We start from the raw sequence: 12,960 nt of genomic DNA, 5'->3' as shown, positions 1-12,960 counted from the left end.
GATACGTACTGCGCCTAGAAACAAGGTATCACACACATTATCAATGTGAGCTATTATTATTATTATCATTATTATCTGATTGGTACTTACCCCACACTCTACATCCAGGGTATCTACAGTGAGTGTAATGGCTCCAGGAGAGCTGAGCGCCCCAGAAGCTTGGACCAGGCTGCCGAAGGTGGTCAAGACCCAGAGGCAGTACCCATGGTTGGGATCCTGTACCCCAAGACCCTCGTAGGAACCCAGCCTTGAGGAATGGACATTGGTTAGGATGGATCGTCCATTGCACTTCTGGTAGCATTTGCCCTCGTTCCTGATAGAATCAAAGAGAAAAAAAACAAATGAGGAATACAATCCCTTTTCTTTATTCTTTTCTGCACCTCCCCCTCTCTCTCTCTCTCTCTTACTCTCTCTGTCTCTCTTATTCTCTCTTTCTCTCTCTCTCTCTCTCTTTTTCTTCTTTCCTCTCAATCCTTATCTTTCCCATCTTTCTCTCTCACTCCATCTCTCTCTCTTCCCCTCTTTCATACTCACAGCCCCTGATAGAATCAAAGAGAACAAAACAAATGAGGAATACAATCCATTTTTTAAATTCTTTTCTTCACCCTCCACCCTCTCTCTTACCTTACTCTCCATCTCCCTCTCTCTATCTTACTCTTTCTCGCTCTGTCTTTTTCTTTCTCTTTTCTGCATTTCAACGCATCACTTTAATAGAGATTGAAATGTATTTGTTGCATAATTTTTTTTATTAGAATCTTCCAGTTATGCGTATGTGTAGCCAAGGGCGCTGCACAGACATAAGTACTGTATAATATGTCCGTTTTTATAGCACAGTTACTAATTTGAATATACATGTAATCTACTGCACTTAATACAAAGCATCATTTCATTACTCTTCTGTAGCTGAGCAACCATGATAATGCACAAAAGCATTCAGGGAATTCCTTCTTACTGGCTACCCATTAACTTCACTTGTTTGGAGTGCAGCAAATTTAGATTAATGTCTTGGCAAAGGACATGAGTGCCGCGTCGGGACTTGAACCGCGAACCATGTGACCCACGGTTCGGTGAGGAATCTACCAGACCAAGGCACCTCTACTACAACAATATATCTTTTTAACCCAATGAATACTGGAACTGGGTGGTCCATGTACTAAGCATATGGGAATTAGAGAAATTGGTAGTCAACAGCTTAAAGCCACACTGTACTACTTGTAGCTACTTGCTCCCTCTATTTAGCAAAAACTGCATAATCGGGGACCATTGGTCCCCCATGATCCTCTTTTCTTATGTTAATTGAGAGCTGAGTTAATGAGATAACCACCTGTCCAGTGACCTTGCAGGGCGGTCTTATCCCTCCTATAAACTAGTACAGATAAGCTTTAAATCCCACTTACTGCGGTTCTCCAAAGAAGCCTTCTTCGCACGTCTCACAGTTGTCTCCGAGCGTGTTGCCGGTGCAGTAGCAGAGGCCCGTCGTCCCGTCACAGTTACCCATGCTGGCATTGCCATGCCCATGGCAGTCACACTCCACGCAGCCAGTGGGCGTGGTAGCATCACCGTAGCTACCCGGTAGACAGTACTGGCAGTGTGAGCCGGTAGACCATTCTGCAGGGGAGAGGAACAATTGGATTAGGGAAGTGATGAGTGTTGAAAATTCTTTTCACACAATCAATTATTAAAACATTGTATTTTCGAATACTAACAGCGTTCTTTGTCAGATCGAGGCTGTCGTAGATGTCATTTATACAGCTTGGAAAGAATGGGGTGGAATACATTTGACAGAATGTGTCAGCCACACCGTCCCTGTTCATAGTGTTGTAGTCGTCTCCCAGCGTGTTGCCAATGCAGTAGCAGATAAGACTCCTGTATCCAGCTTGTCGGCTTGGGGTCCTCTTTGGTCAATATTTTGTACTCTTTCCTGTTTATCGAGTGGTTGGTTGTTTCTATATGATCTCTAGTGGCTGGCACATGCTGATTGCATTATTACAATACAGCATTTTGCAATATGCAAACGTTTTACTTTATGATCTAAAGCAGGAGCAGAAACCGGGATGTTTGTGAAAGCTTTTGATTACCTTAGCATTCATCGCACAGTCCCACACCATTGACACAGGTACTAATTCAATCAAGAAATACTGTAGAAACCAGAAAACTTTGACATTATCTAGATTGATGAAATAGTTGAATTACAATACGGCATTTATGCGATTTGCAAACGTACTTTATGATCTAAAGCAGGAGCGAAAACCAGGATATTTGTGAAAGCTTTTGATTACCTTGGCATTCGTCGCACAGACCCACGCCATTGACACAGGTGCTGTGATTGTTGCACCCGCAGCTGATGTTGCAGCTCACCCCGGTCCAGCCCAGATCGCAGACACACTCAAAGTCTGGCATCCCACTGCAGTACCCAAGCTCACACGTATGAAAGCACCTGGGTATGGGGAAATAAAGAGTGAGATGGGTTATTCACCAGTCTGTCAGTATGAAGTAAGATTCTAACCCTCTGCTGAGTCAGTAGAACCATTAAAAAATGCAAGGTTAAGGCTTGTTTACATATGCTCCATGAAAAACGCAGTGGTATATTACAGGGGGGTTCTAAGCATATTGCAGTTCACAGCTTTGTATATCAATACAAGTATGCAGTATACTTTTGTTGCATGCAGGTACTTTTCATCAACCCAACTTTCCAATCATTTTTCACACACGCCAACAACAAACAGCTGCTGTTAACCATGGCATATCATTTGTTCAGAGCCAGAACAGTGAAAACTCTGTGTTAAAGTATATGAGTTAATGCCATTGAGAAACTGCATCCATTTTTATTTCATGACTATATTTGTTTGATGCCAGGAATGTCAAAAAGGAAAATAAGCTATGAAATCTTTAAAGTGGCAACTTTTTGGTAGATTGAATATTATTGTTTTTCGATCAAATTTCCCATTTTTCAACTTTTTGACAACATCCTTGTCAGAGACATCACATTTTATTTAAACAATTAAGCAATAAAAGACAAACAATTATTGTTGCCAATTAGAAGAACAAAGTGTGATCAATTTAGCCCTACAAATACAACGTGTCCTGAAAGGGTTAATACTCACGTGCTATTACAGAATATCTTTCCATCTCCTTTGAATCCATAGTTGCATCTGCAGTCAAAGCCCTCGTAGGTATTGAGACAGGTGGCATTACCGTGGCAATCATGGCGCCCAAGGCGACACTCGTCAACATCGGGGCACTGTTCATACGACCAATCAGCGGGCGATAAAACCGATGTCTCGTTGGCTTCAGCCACTACAGCTGAGCAGTTCATATTAGAGTATGGACCGTTGAAATCACCAGATTGACAACTGCAGAGGAAGGAAATAATTTGTTGTTATAACGAGATTGCGTACATGTATCTAATAAATGGTGTACCACTTAGTTGACAATTAGTTCGGGCAAATAACTATATCAGGCCAACGGGTGATTTCTGAAGGTTCATATTTGCGTACGGACCATTGAAGTCACCAGATTACAACTGCAGAAGAAGGAAATGAATTTTTGTTTTAAAATAAGTGGTGTAAATGTACAGTTAATGACTAAATTACTCATACCCCTTGTAAATTAGATATTTCTCGTTTTTCCAACATCAAGAATGAAAGATGGACTGGTCGAATTACATGTAGGACGTTTGTTTAATAATTTTAGATGTAAAGCTTTAAACATGTGATATTCTCAAGAAACACAAATGGGGACAAATCAGTTTTTTGCATACTTAAACATTACAGAACTTGATAAGGAAATGCATAATTTAGTTGTTAACTGTATATACCAAATGATGTGGTGCGTTTTGTGCCTGCAAACACCATCAAATTTGGGGAAACAACTATAACAGGGGTTGATTCATGAAGGGTATTATGCGGTTAAATACGTACAATCAAAATATCTGGATCCATCTTAGATGAGCAACCGTTATGGCATTTGATGCATAGCATACAGCATTTAAATAAAGAAGATGCTGTAAAAATCAGTCTATTGGCAACATTTTGACAAATTCAAGATTATTTGTTTTCCCATGTGCATTGACAATTCAAAACTTCTGTCTACATGTATATCAATGTACATTCTATATTCATTTTCCGATACACGACTTTTTGTCAGAGAAATGTAGCTTATCAACAGGAAAATAGTATATGTTGCATTGATATAGCATATACATGTAATACAGACATCCTACTACACAAGTACAAGTATTGCCAATTAAAAGTAGAAAAAAGGCAATTAATAATAACAATGTATTATATAGCTCATATTCCATAAATGTTCAAATGCGCTTTACAGTTATGTTATTAAGAGAAGAGGAGAGTTTTGAGATATATATTCTACATAATCATACATATCAACAAGTATTGCCAATTTGAAGAGAAATAAAGGGCAACTTACATCCCGATGTCTGGATCGTTTGTGTTTCCACACCATCCACACTGGAAGGTATCCAAGCAGTCATCACAGGTCTGATGAGCGGAACATGTCGGGCAGACAGTGTCCTCCCTGCGAAACAAAGCACAAACAGATGGCAAAGTGAGGGGGGGTGGCGACAATGAATGTAATGGCAGCTGATATCTCGACCACTCATTGCAAAAAAGCTGCAGTTTATCTTGTCATATGAAAATAATCCTTCAGGGTTAACTTAATGATCAAACTAGTATGAACTGCCCCCATGGATATAATAAGCAAAGTAAACAAAATTAGATACTCTCTGTGACATAAATGTATTATCTATGAATGGATTTTAGATAATACTTACTGATCATACCAATGTGAACACTCCCCATGGATGAAAGCGAAGTGTATAACCAATTTTACTATACACTGTGATATGATATGACAAAGTACTATAATATCTTAGAATGGATTTTCCATAATACTTACTCAGAGAATCGCGTTGAAAAGAGCCATACTTAAAGCCCAAGTCCACTCCAAAAATAACTTACTTTCAATAGAACCAGAAAATTCAGACTAACCAATCAAAAAAAGTTTGAGCAAAATCGAATAACTAATAAGAATTATTAATTATTAAATTAAGAAAAATTGAATTTTGATAAACTATTTATAAAAAAATCAATAATTATGAAATACAATATTCAGAAAATAGTATCAATTCTTCAAAATTCATAAAAGTTTTGGGGAAATGTCATGCACGCAATATGATACAAATCATATAACCTGGGCAAAGGCATGGGGAAATCAAGTTTTGGGGGATAAAAAGGGAAATTAATGTGATTAAACTATATAAAGCAATTGATAAGTTGTAAGGACATGACGTCACAAACTGATAACCATGTTGGCAAATTGTGTTATGATTCTCATTGTTCCATAGTTTTACATACTTTTTCAAAAATTCCTAACTTTCTTATTAGTTATCCGATTTTGCTCAAACTTGTTTTGATTGGTTTGTCTGATTTATCTGCTTTTATTGAGAGTAAGTTATTTTTGGAGTGGACTTGTCCTTTAAGCTTTATGTCTTGCACCCATCAGAGTAAAACGCAAGAATGAAACAGAAAGCCGAAATAACGTGATTCTCCGATATCGTAGTACCAATCATCTTTTCGTAATACTTACTGATCATACCAATGTGAACACTCCCCATGGATGAAGGAAGAGATGTAGGTTGGGAAGTGCAGACAGGTCATAGTGTCAGCACACCATGCACAGTTCTTTATTCCAATACAACCAGTGCAGTCTGTGATTCTGTAACAACAAAAACAAATACATTGTTATGGATGAGAGGCAATCACACAGTGAGATCTCTGGGCCCTGTTTCATAAAACTTGATATCAATAACAAATGCTAAATGTCTACAATTTGCTTTCAGCCAATCAGATGCCACGATTTCAGTAGCTTTCAACAGTTATTGTAACTTGTTATTAATAACACGTTTTATGAAACAGGGCCCTGAATTGCTGTCAACTTGCATTTCTTATAATAGTAGCATACATTATTTGTTGCTGGGTAGGACAAACATGATGGCTTTTCGTACATAACAACACCTAATGTATGCAATTCGCACTTTGACCATTGAAATACAATTATTTGTATCAGGCGAATGACATAGTTTGTAACGAGGCAATTAACAAAGGGGCACAAAAGCATTGACTTGGGTTCGAACCAAGGACCTCCCGGTTACAAGACCAGTGCTCTACCACTGAGCCATCGCATGATTAACAAAGTTATACTGTATTTGCTGAAGATTGGAATATGAATGTGGAATATGAATGTGGAATGCTCCCCAGGGAGTGGAGAATGTGCAAACATTGTGTGTGGGTAATCCTGAATCCTATGACCGGAGTAATAATATGTACTGCGCCTAGAAACAAAGTATAAGGCGCATTAGAAATGTGAGCTATTATTATTATTATTATTATTATACTCACTCCTGACACTTTGGTAGACACTGCGCTGGATCCTTTAGAGCGGTCTCAAAGCGCCCTCGCCTGGTGCACGATACGTCAGCATTCATCCACTCACACAAGGGATCCTGGGATGCATGGACAGAGACACAATTGATTACAAACTTCATTTCAGGGTATTGCACCACTGAGCAAATTCTTACCAGTGACCTTCTGGTTACGAGACCACTGCTCTACCACTGAGCTTTTTGCACTTCCCCAAATAATGATAGTGTTTACCACAAAAATTGTTGGTTGGGGTGATTATAATATTGTTGAAAATATCAAGGTAATAAAGAGTTTGTTATGATTGAGAAATTAAGAATCAGTTACCATGATGATTACGATCACCAAATAAAAAAAAAAATTGCAAGCCTCCAATCAAAATAAAAGACACTCACCGTAGTGCACAAGTCACAGTTCCAATGCTGGCTGCAATTGCCGCAGTTGCCCTCATCCAAGACCAGATAATGCTCGATAGGTCGATTAGAGGTCCCGCATCGGTCCATGGACAAGGTAGGTCCGTCCCGTAGCTCACAGGTATCGCTCAGGGGGCACCAGCCGCACGCAGCGTCCGTCAGACACCCTCGACAGGTAGAGTAGTTGGTGCAGGAATCCGATTTGTACGGCTGAAGATAATCTGATGTGAAGCTCTGTGTGCAGGAAAAGTATAGAGTATAAAGTGTGCATCGATATTTCATCAAGTATGAAGTGTGCATCGTTGTTTCATCAAGTACGAAGTGTGCATCGATATTTCATCAAATATAAAGTGTGCATCAACATTTCATCAAGTATAAAGTGTGCATCAATGTTTCATCAAGTATAAAGTGTGCATCGATGTTTCATCAAGTATAAAGTGTGCATCGATGTTTCATCAAGTATGGAGTGTGCATCGATATTTCATCAAGTATAAAGTGTGCATCAATATTTCATCAAGTATGGAGTATGGAGTGTGCATCGATATTTCATCTATAATTAAATAAATAAACTTTACCATCTCACTCTAAACATTTAATATTTCTAAAGCAGTCAGCAATCATTGACTGTGGATCTGATGATATTTGCATCCTTTTTTTTATCATATTATCTATGATAATACTTGGTCTAAATCATCATTAACTTGTTATCGATCCAACTAGATAATCATCAGTACTTTGAACGCATTGCTACTCACAATGTACATGTATATAATCACCATGAGTTTAGGGGGGTGTTTCACAAAGATCCTAAGTAGAACTTAATTCTAAGTTGGACTTAAAATTTATGGAGGGCCATTTGTAGTCTTAAAATGAAACATATTCATCAGCAGAATTCAAATATTTCAGACTTTACATAAATTCCACATCAAGAACATGTAATCTCCTTGATAAAAGAAAATATGAATGATTTGAATCAACATTTAAAGCCTTTAAAAATAACTTTTACAAAATATTTTCAAAGATGCTAACAGCTTTCCATAATTTGTAAGTCTAACTAGAGATAAGTTCAACTTAGGATCTTTGTGAAACACCCCCAGCACTCAATCCAACCTAATCATCACTCATCAACACTTGTTATTACTTACATGGTAGACGAGTCCGCTCTCAACATAGCCATCCCAGAGGAGTTCCATGGCTGAGCTGGAGTACTGCATGCTGGCTGTGATTGGCTTCCTCTCCTCCAAGGTGGCGTAGTACCTGGTCCCTGGGCTGGTGTCCGGGAAGATAGGGGCCGAGGCTGGGCTGCGTTTGGCCTGGATGGGAGATTCGATCGTGCTGCTCGAAGCTTGTTCAGCTAACTTCACCTGTGAAGAGAAGTTTAACAGAGATGGAAGAGTGTTATTAAAGGCATCGTTTAACAATATTAAATCTGAGATGCATAGCCCTACGTGTTATCAGTGGCTGTGAAATGGTGTAATATTTAAGCCCTTGAAAAATTGCTATTCAAAATGATCAAGAAGTGCCTCAACAATGTAAAAATCTTTGAGTGACCGGTTTTACCATACTCATTTTCCCCAATAGAATGAAATTTTGATTTCCAATCATACATATCTTGATAATCAGACAGGCAATCGGCTTGTAACATGGGGTTCCTGACTGACCTAAATGTTTATAATTATGATTGCAGCATGAGCTAAATCCAGGATTTTGTTTCAGAATCTGAGGCAATGTTACCATGTCACTTTAAGGGTTGTACCCCTAATACTAAAGCCCACCACACACTATACGAACCCACTACGATCTGATTTTCAAAGAAATTTGTATTGCATTGAATATGGGAATTTATATTAATACATCTTTCCTGAATGAGGTTTTGAAAAATGATTTAGATAACAAAGAATTAATACATTACAAGTTTTCTAGTCGGAGTAACTGTCAAATCGGTTTCATATCTTAGACAATCACACAAATGGTTGCGCACATTACTAACCCTAACCCTCACAATAATCCTACCTTTAAACCCAATTGACACTCAATCCATAAACATGTGATGATTCATCATCTGCACAAACCTGCAGAAGAACAGCCTTTGGCTGAAATTAGTGCCGTGCAAAAATAAAATAAACTGAAATGAACTGATTATATCTAGACCAAATAGTGGATCGCCATTTTAGAGCAAGAAACACTCACTGCATTGGCAGGGTTGTCATCGGAGCTGATCTCTAGGGTGCCCTCAGCCTTAGTGATCCTGATCCAGACTGATGGAGACGTTGCGCCCTGCGGGTGGATGAATCCCTTCATGACTACGGTGTAGAACCCAGCAGCAGCCACCTCGGATGATTGCAGGACAGGGTAGTAGGTGATCCTCTCCAGAGTGTCCGACACTATGGATATCTATGTGAAGAAGTTAAAACAAAAGGAAAGATAATGGTGGTGTCTTGAAGCAAATCTTGAGTTCTGCATTTCAAGCTGAACCTAATCTAACCCCTTCGGTGCCCTAAGGTGTGAACAGCTATCACGAAAGTTTCAGCTGAAAGACATTGCTGTAATATGATAAAAGATCTTCCATGGCAGTGAATTTTACAATGAATCTAATCAAGAGTCTCTCAAGGAATGTACAAACCATGGTCTCAATTCTACAATTTTTTAAATATTTTTTTATAATTCATTATTCAAGGAAAAAATATTATCTAAAGATCATTATGCTGAGAGAAACGAGTGGCTAAATGGCCTGCCATATTTAAGTCAGACTTAAAGTCGATCTTAGTCTTTGTGAAACACCCCATGCACTATTAGAGTATGGAATATGATTAATAATGACCTCATACCTGGTCTGGATGAGACAGGTTCTGTGGATGTGTGTATCTCATCATCATCATGCCAGGAGGGAAATCCCCTGTCTTGCATTGGTCAAAGTTCGCGATGAAGGTCCCTGAAGGGCCCCACCATGCACCAGAGTCACTGGCAGAGGGGTCACATGTACCAGATGGAGCTGTGTGATGAAATATTGATATTTAAAAAATATATATTAGACATATAACACACATGTGAAATACCTTTATAAATTTTTTTAGATTGACTATTGCTGTTTAAGAATGAAAGTTTTATGTATTATGAACCATTGTGTAAGCAAACATTATTTCAACTGTTTTTTAAGATGCAATGTGTATGTAGCGGAATGAAAGCAAAATAGTACAAAAAGTCTGAAGTTGAAGACTATCAGGCTAAATAGGAATTATCCATGAATTAGTTGCACAAAAAAAGTATGATTACTGTTTATTGGTCAGCAGATACACTTTCTGCCGTAGCAACAATTTGTTTATAATGAGTCAATCTCTGGTTGGTCATGTACACCCAGACAGCCCACAGGTAGTAACAATGACCCTATTGGATAAGACTTTGGGCATGCATGCAAATAAAATTCCAAGTATACTAATTCTGAGAAGTGTAATGTTGTGACAAGAACCAATCCTGCTTGTATCAGACAGAAGAAGAAAGTTTCACTTTCAAGAAGCTGTTTATACCGTTTGGATCAAAAATTTACTGAAACACTATTTCATGTCCCTTTTCCCTCCAATATTCTTTTATTTATTAGCAATTTAAAGCCACACTGTCCTACTTGTAGCTACTTGCTCCCTCTATATAGCAAACAATGCCTAATTGGTGACCATTGGTCCCCCATGATCCTCTTTTTTTAATGTTAAAGCTAAAGACCAGTTATGGTCATGCAATTGCATAGTCAAAGAAACGTTGTTAAATTGATCAGAAAAGGTTGATCATCTAGCATAGATGTACTGCAAGGTTCTGGAATCATCAAAATTATAAGAAATTTGGCCAAGTCTTCATAAAGTTAGAAGCACTGTACACAGAAAGATGTATATGGGACTACACACACATGCACAAAATGTGCATTTGTATCTCTCAACAGTATATAGATATACTAATTTACCAAATATATCAATTAGTAGGCGGTTTCCCGTCAAAATTGTTATCGTCATGTAATATTCAAAACAAATTCTTTCACATGATTGGTAATAAGAGCTTCAATTTCATTTTTTTAAATTGGGGCGTTTCCAATACTGGTCTTTACCTTTAATTGAGAGCTGAGTTGATGAGATAACCACCTGTACAGTGACCTTGCAGGGCGGTCTAATCTCTCTTATAAACTATTACAGATAAGCTTTAAAAGGTAAATGTATGCTTCATAACAAAAATAATTCAATATTCAATGTCTTTACATTTACTGCTCTCTTTTTGTTTATGTGACCGTTATCACTTTGATCACTCACCGGATAGAGGGTAACATGCACGATCCTGCACACACCATCCACACTGCTCGTTGACATGGGTGACCTCGGGGTCAAAGGTCGCTGTCTGAGCTCCCTGGCCCCATAGCATGCAGGCTTCGCATGTGGTCAGAGCACTGCATATGCCCGGGCAATCAGCCTGGAGGAGGGCCCCAGAACAAGACTGAAGAAGAAAAAAAAAAAAAAAGTAATATTAAAGAGAAGGTTGAGTTCTGGGAAGAGGTGAAAAATAATTTGTGAGCGTTATCATTCTTATTATGCAAGTGTGGAAGAACATCAGATAAGACAGGTTCCCTGAAAAGCATGGCTCTTCAAATGCCTGTATATTCTAAATATGTCATGTAACATCATAAAACTCGGGGGGTAGGATTTTTACGCCACATGTTCGTGTAGTCTCATATACATCTTTCTGTGTACAGTGCTTGTAACTTTACCAAGACTTGGCCAAATTTCTTATCATTTTGATGATTCCGGAACCTTGCAATACACACAAATTCTTATATGCTAGATGATCAACCTTTTCTGGTTGATTCCACACCGTTTCTTTCACAATGCAAACGCATGACCAGAACTCAACTTAATCTTTAATTATACAACCAATAAATCCAATCAATCGCCAATTTGCAGTCTTATATCTCTTATGTACATAGTTGCGATTGATATCATCTGTAAATAAGTTGCGATTGATATCAACTCTTTATAAGAGAGGGCCCTGGATAACAGACAATAGGCTACAGTGTACTTTCAAGTGTATTCCAAGTCATGCATGTTTCTCTCTAGACCCCCTGGGCATTTTTTCATGAAACCGTCATAAGGAAAAGTGTGACAACATGCCCCTGAAATGGTTTCTACACAAGACCAACCACTGTCTGGTGTAGATTCTTCACCAGATTCTCCACTGTCTAGTGTAGATTCTACAACAGATACACCACTGTCTGGTGTAGTCTCTACACCAGACCCACCACTATCTGGTCTAGTTTCTACACAAGATACACCACTGTCTGGTGTAGTCTCTACACTAGACCTGTCACTGTTTGGTGTATATTCCACACCAGACCCACCATTGCCTGGTGTATATTCTACACCAGACCCACCATTGTCTGGTGTAGATTCCACACCAGACCCACCATTGGCTGGTGTTGAATGAGACTTACCTGACTATCAGAGAAGCCAAAGCAGGTGCTAGACTGAGGACACCAAGCACAGGCTGGATCAAGGGTGCAATTACTCACACTGTGGAAGACAATTGATCAAACATAGCATCTGTAAGAACAGGCAGTCCATTTAAATCTACCTAAACAATGATCTTAAAAACTTGATACATATACAAATATCTCCAACAATTCCCAATTAATGTTATAACACATTATAAGATGCTTTAGTGGGTAAATTACGCTTTGCGTCTCTGTACGTAATTTTTTCCTTTCAATTACTAGCAATGCATAGTTGTATCGCACATGCTCCAGCACAACTACTCTGCAGTTTATTGCTACCACTAACCTAAGTTCAACTCTGTACCCAAAACCAGAACAAACCCTAACTCTAACCCTAAACCTTACGTAAAACCAATGGCAACCCTAACCCCAGCAAATGTAACATCACCCTATTCACTTGAACCTTTTGTGAGGGCCACATGGACTCAAACTTTCGCTTACTGTTGCAGGAGTGGTAGCGACGGAACCAGGCATTTTGACAGCGGATACAACACTCTGAGTGACACTGTTGTAGTTGATAGTTAGCAACCAACATCAACCCTAAAGCTTACCTTAAACCCAAGTGCAACCCTAACCACTATACATG

The 12,960-nt window shown here is 38.8% G+C and overlaps 1 protein-coding gene across 1 annotated transcript in view; it reads right to left on the bottom strand.

Moving 5' to 3' along the window:
- Positions 1 to 12,960, bottom strand: part of LOC586207 (multiple epidermal growth factor-like domains protein 8) — a 67,894-nt gene that overhangs the window by 18,816 nt on the left and 36,118 nt on the right. Inside the window, exons 11-23 of the mRNA XM_030978526.1 lie at positions 12,315 to 12,393; positions 11,143 to 11,323; positions 9,682 to 9,845; positions 9,044 to 9,247; positions 7,999 to 8,217; positions 6,836 to 7,087; positions 6,420 to 6,523; positions 5,608 to 5,736; positions 4,429 to 4,536; positions 3,105 to 3,353; positions 2,280 to 2,437; positions 1,398 to 1,608; positions 91 to 313 (exon numbers count right to left, since the gene is read on the bottom strand). Coding sequence (XP_030834386.1) covers positions 91 to 313; positions 1,398 to 1,608; positions 2,280 to 2,437; positions 3,105 to 3,353; positions 4,429 to 4,536; positions 5,608 to 5,736; positions 6,420 to 6,523; positions 6,836 to 7,087; positions 7,999 to 8,217; positions 9,044 to 9,247; positions 9,682 to 9,845; positions 11,143 to 11,323; positions 12,315 to 12,393 — 2,281 coding nt within the window. The remainder of the gene's footprint in view (positions 1 to 90; positions 314 to 1,397; positions 1,609 to 2,279; positions 2,438 to 3,104; positions 3,354 to 4,428; positions 4,537 to 5,607; positions 5,737 to 6,419; positions 6,524 to 6,835; positions 7,088 to 7,998; positions 8,218 to 9,043; positions 9,248 to 9,681; positions 9,846 to 11,142; positions 11,324 to 12,314; positions 12,394 to 12,960) is intronic.

This window comes from Strongylocentrotus purpuratus, unplaced genomic scaffold, assembly GCF_000002235.5.
Source record: "Strongylocentrotus purpuratus isolate Spur 01 unplaced genomic scaffold, Spur_5.0 spur5_scaffold_1, whole genome shotgun sequence".
In the NCBI taxonomy this organism is placed as follows: Eukaryota; Metazoa; Echinodermata; class Echinoidea; order Camarodonta; family Strongylocentrotidae; genus Strongylocentrotus; species Strongylocentrotus purpuratus.
The sequence above is the reverse complement of the archived record's forward strand: the minus strand, read 5'-3'. Positions and strand labels throughout refer to the sequence as shown.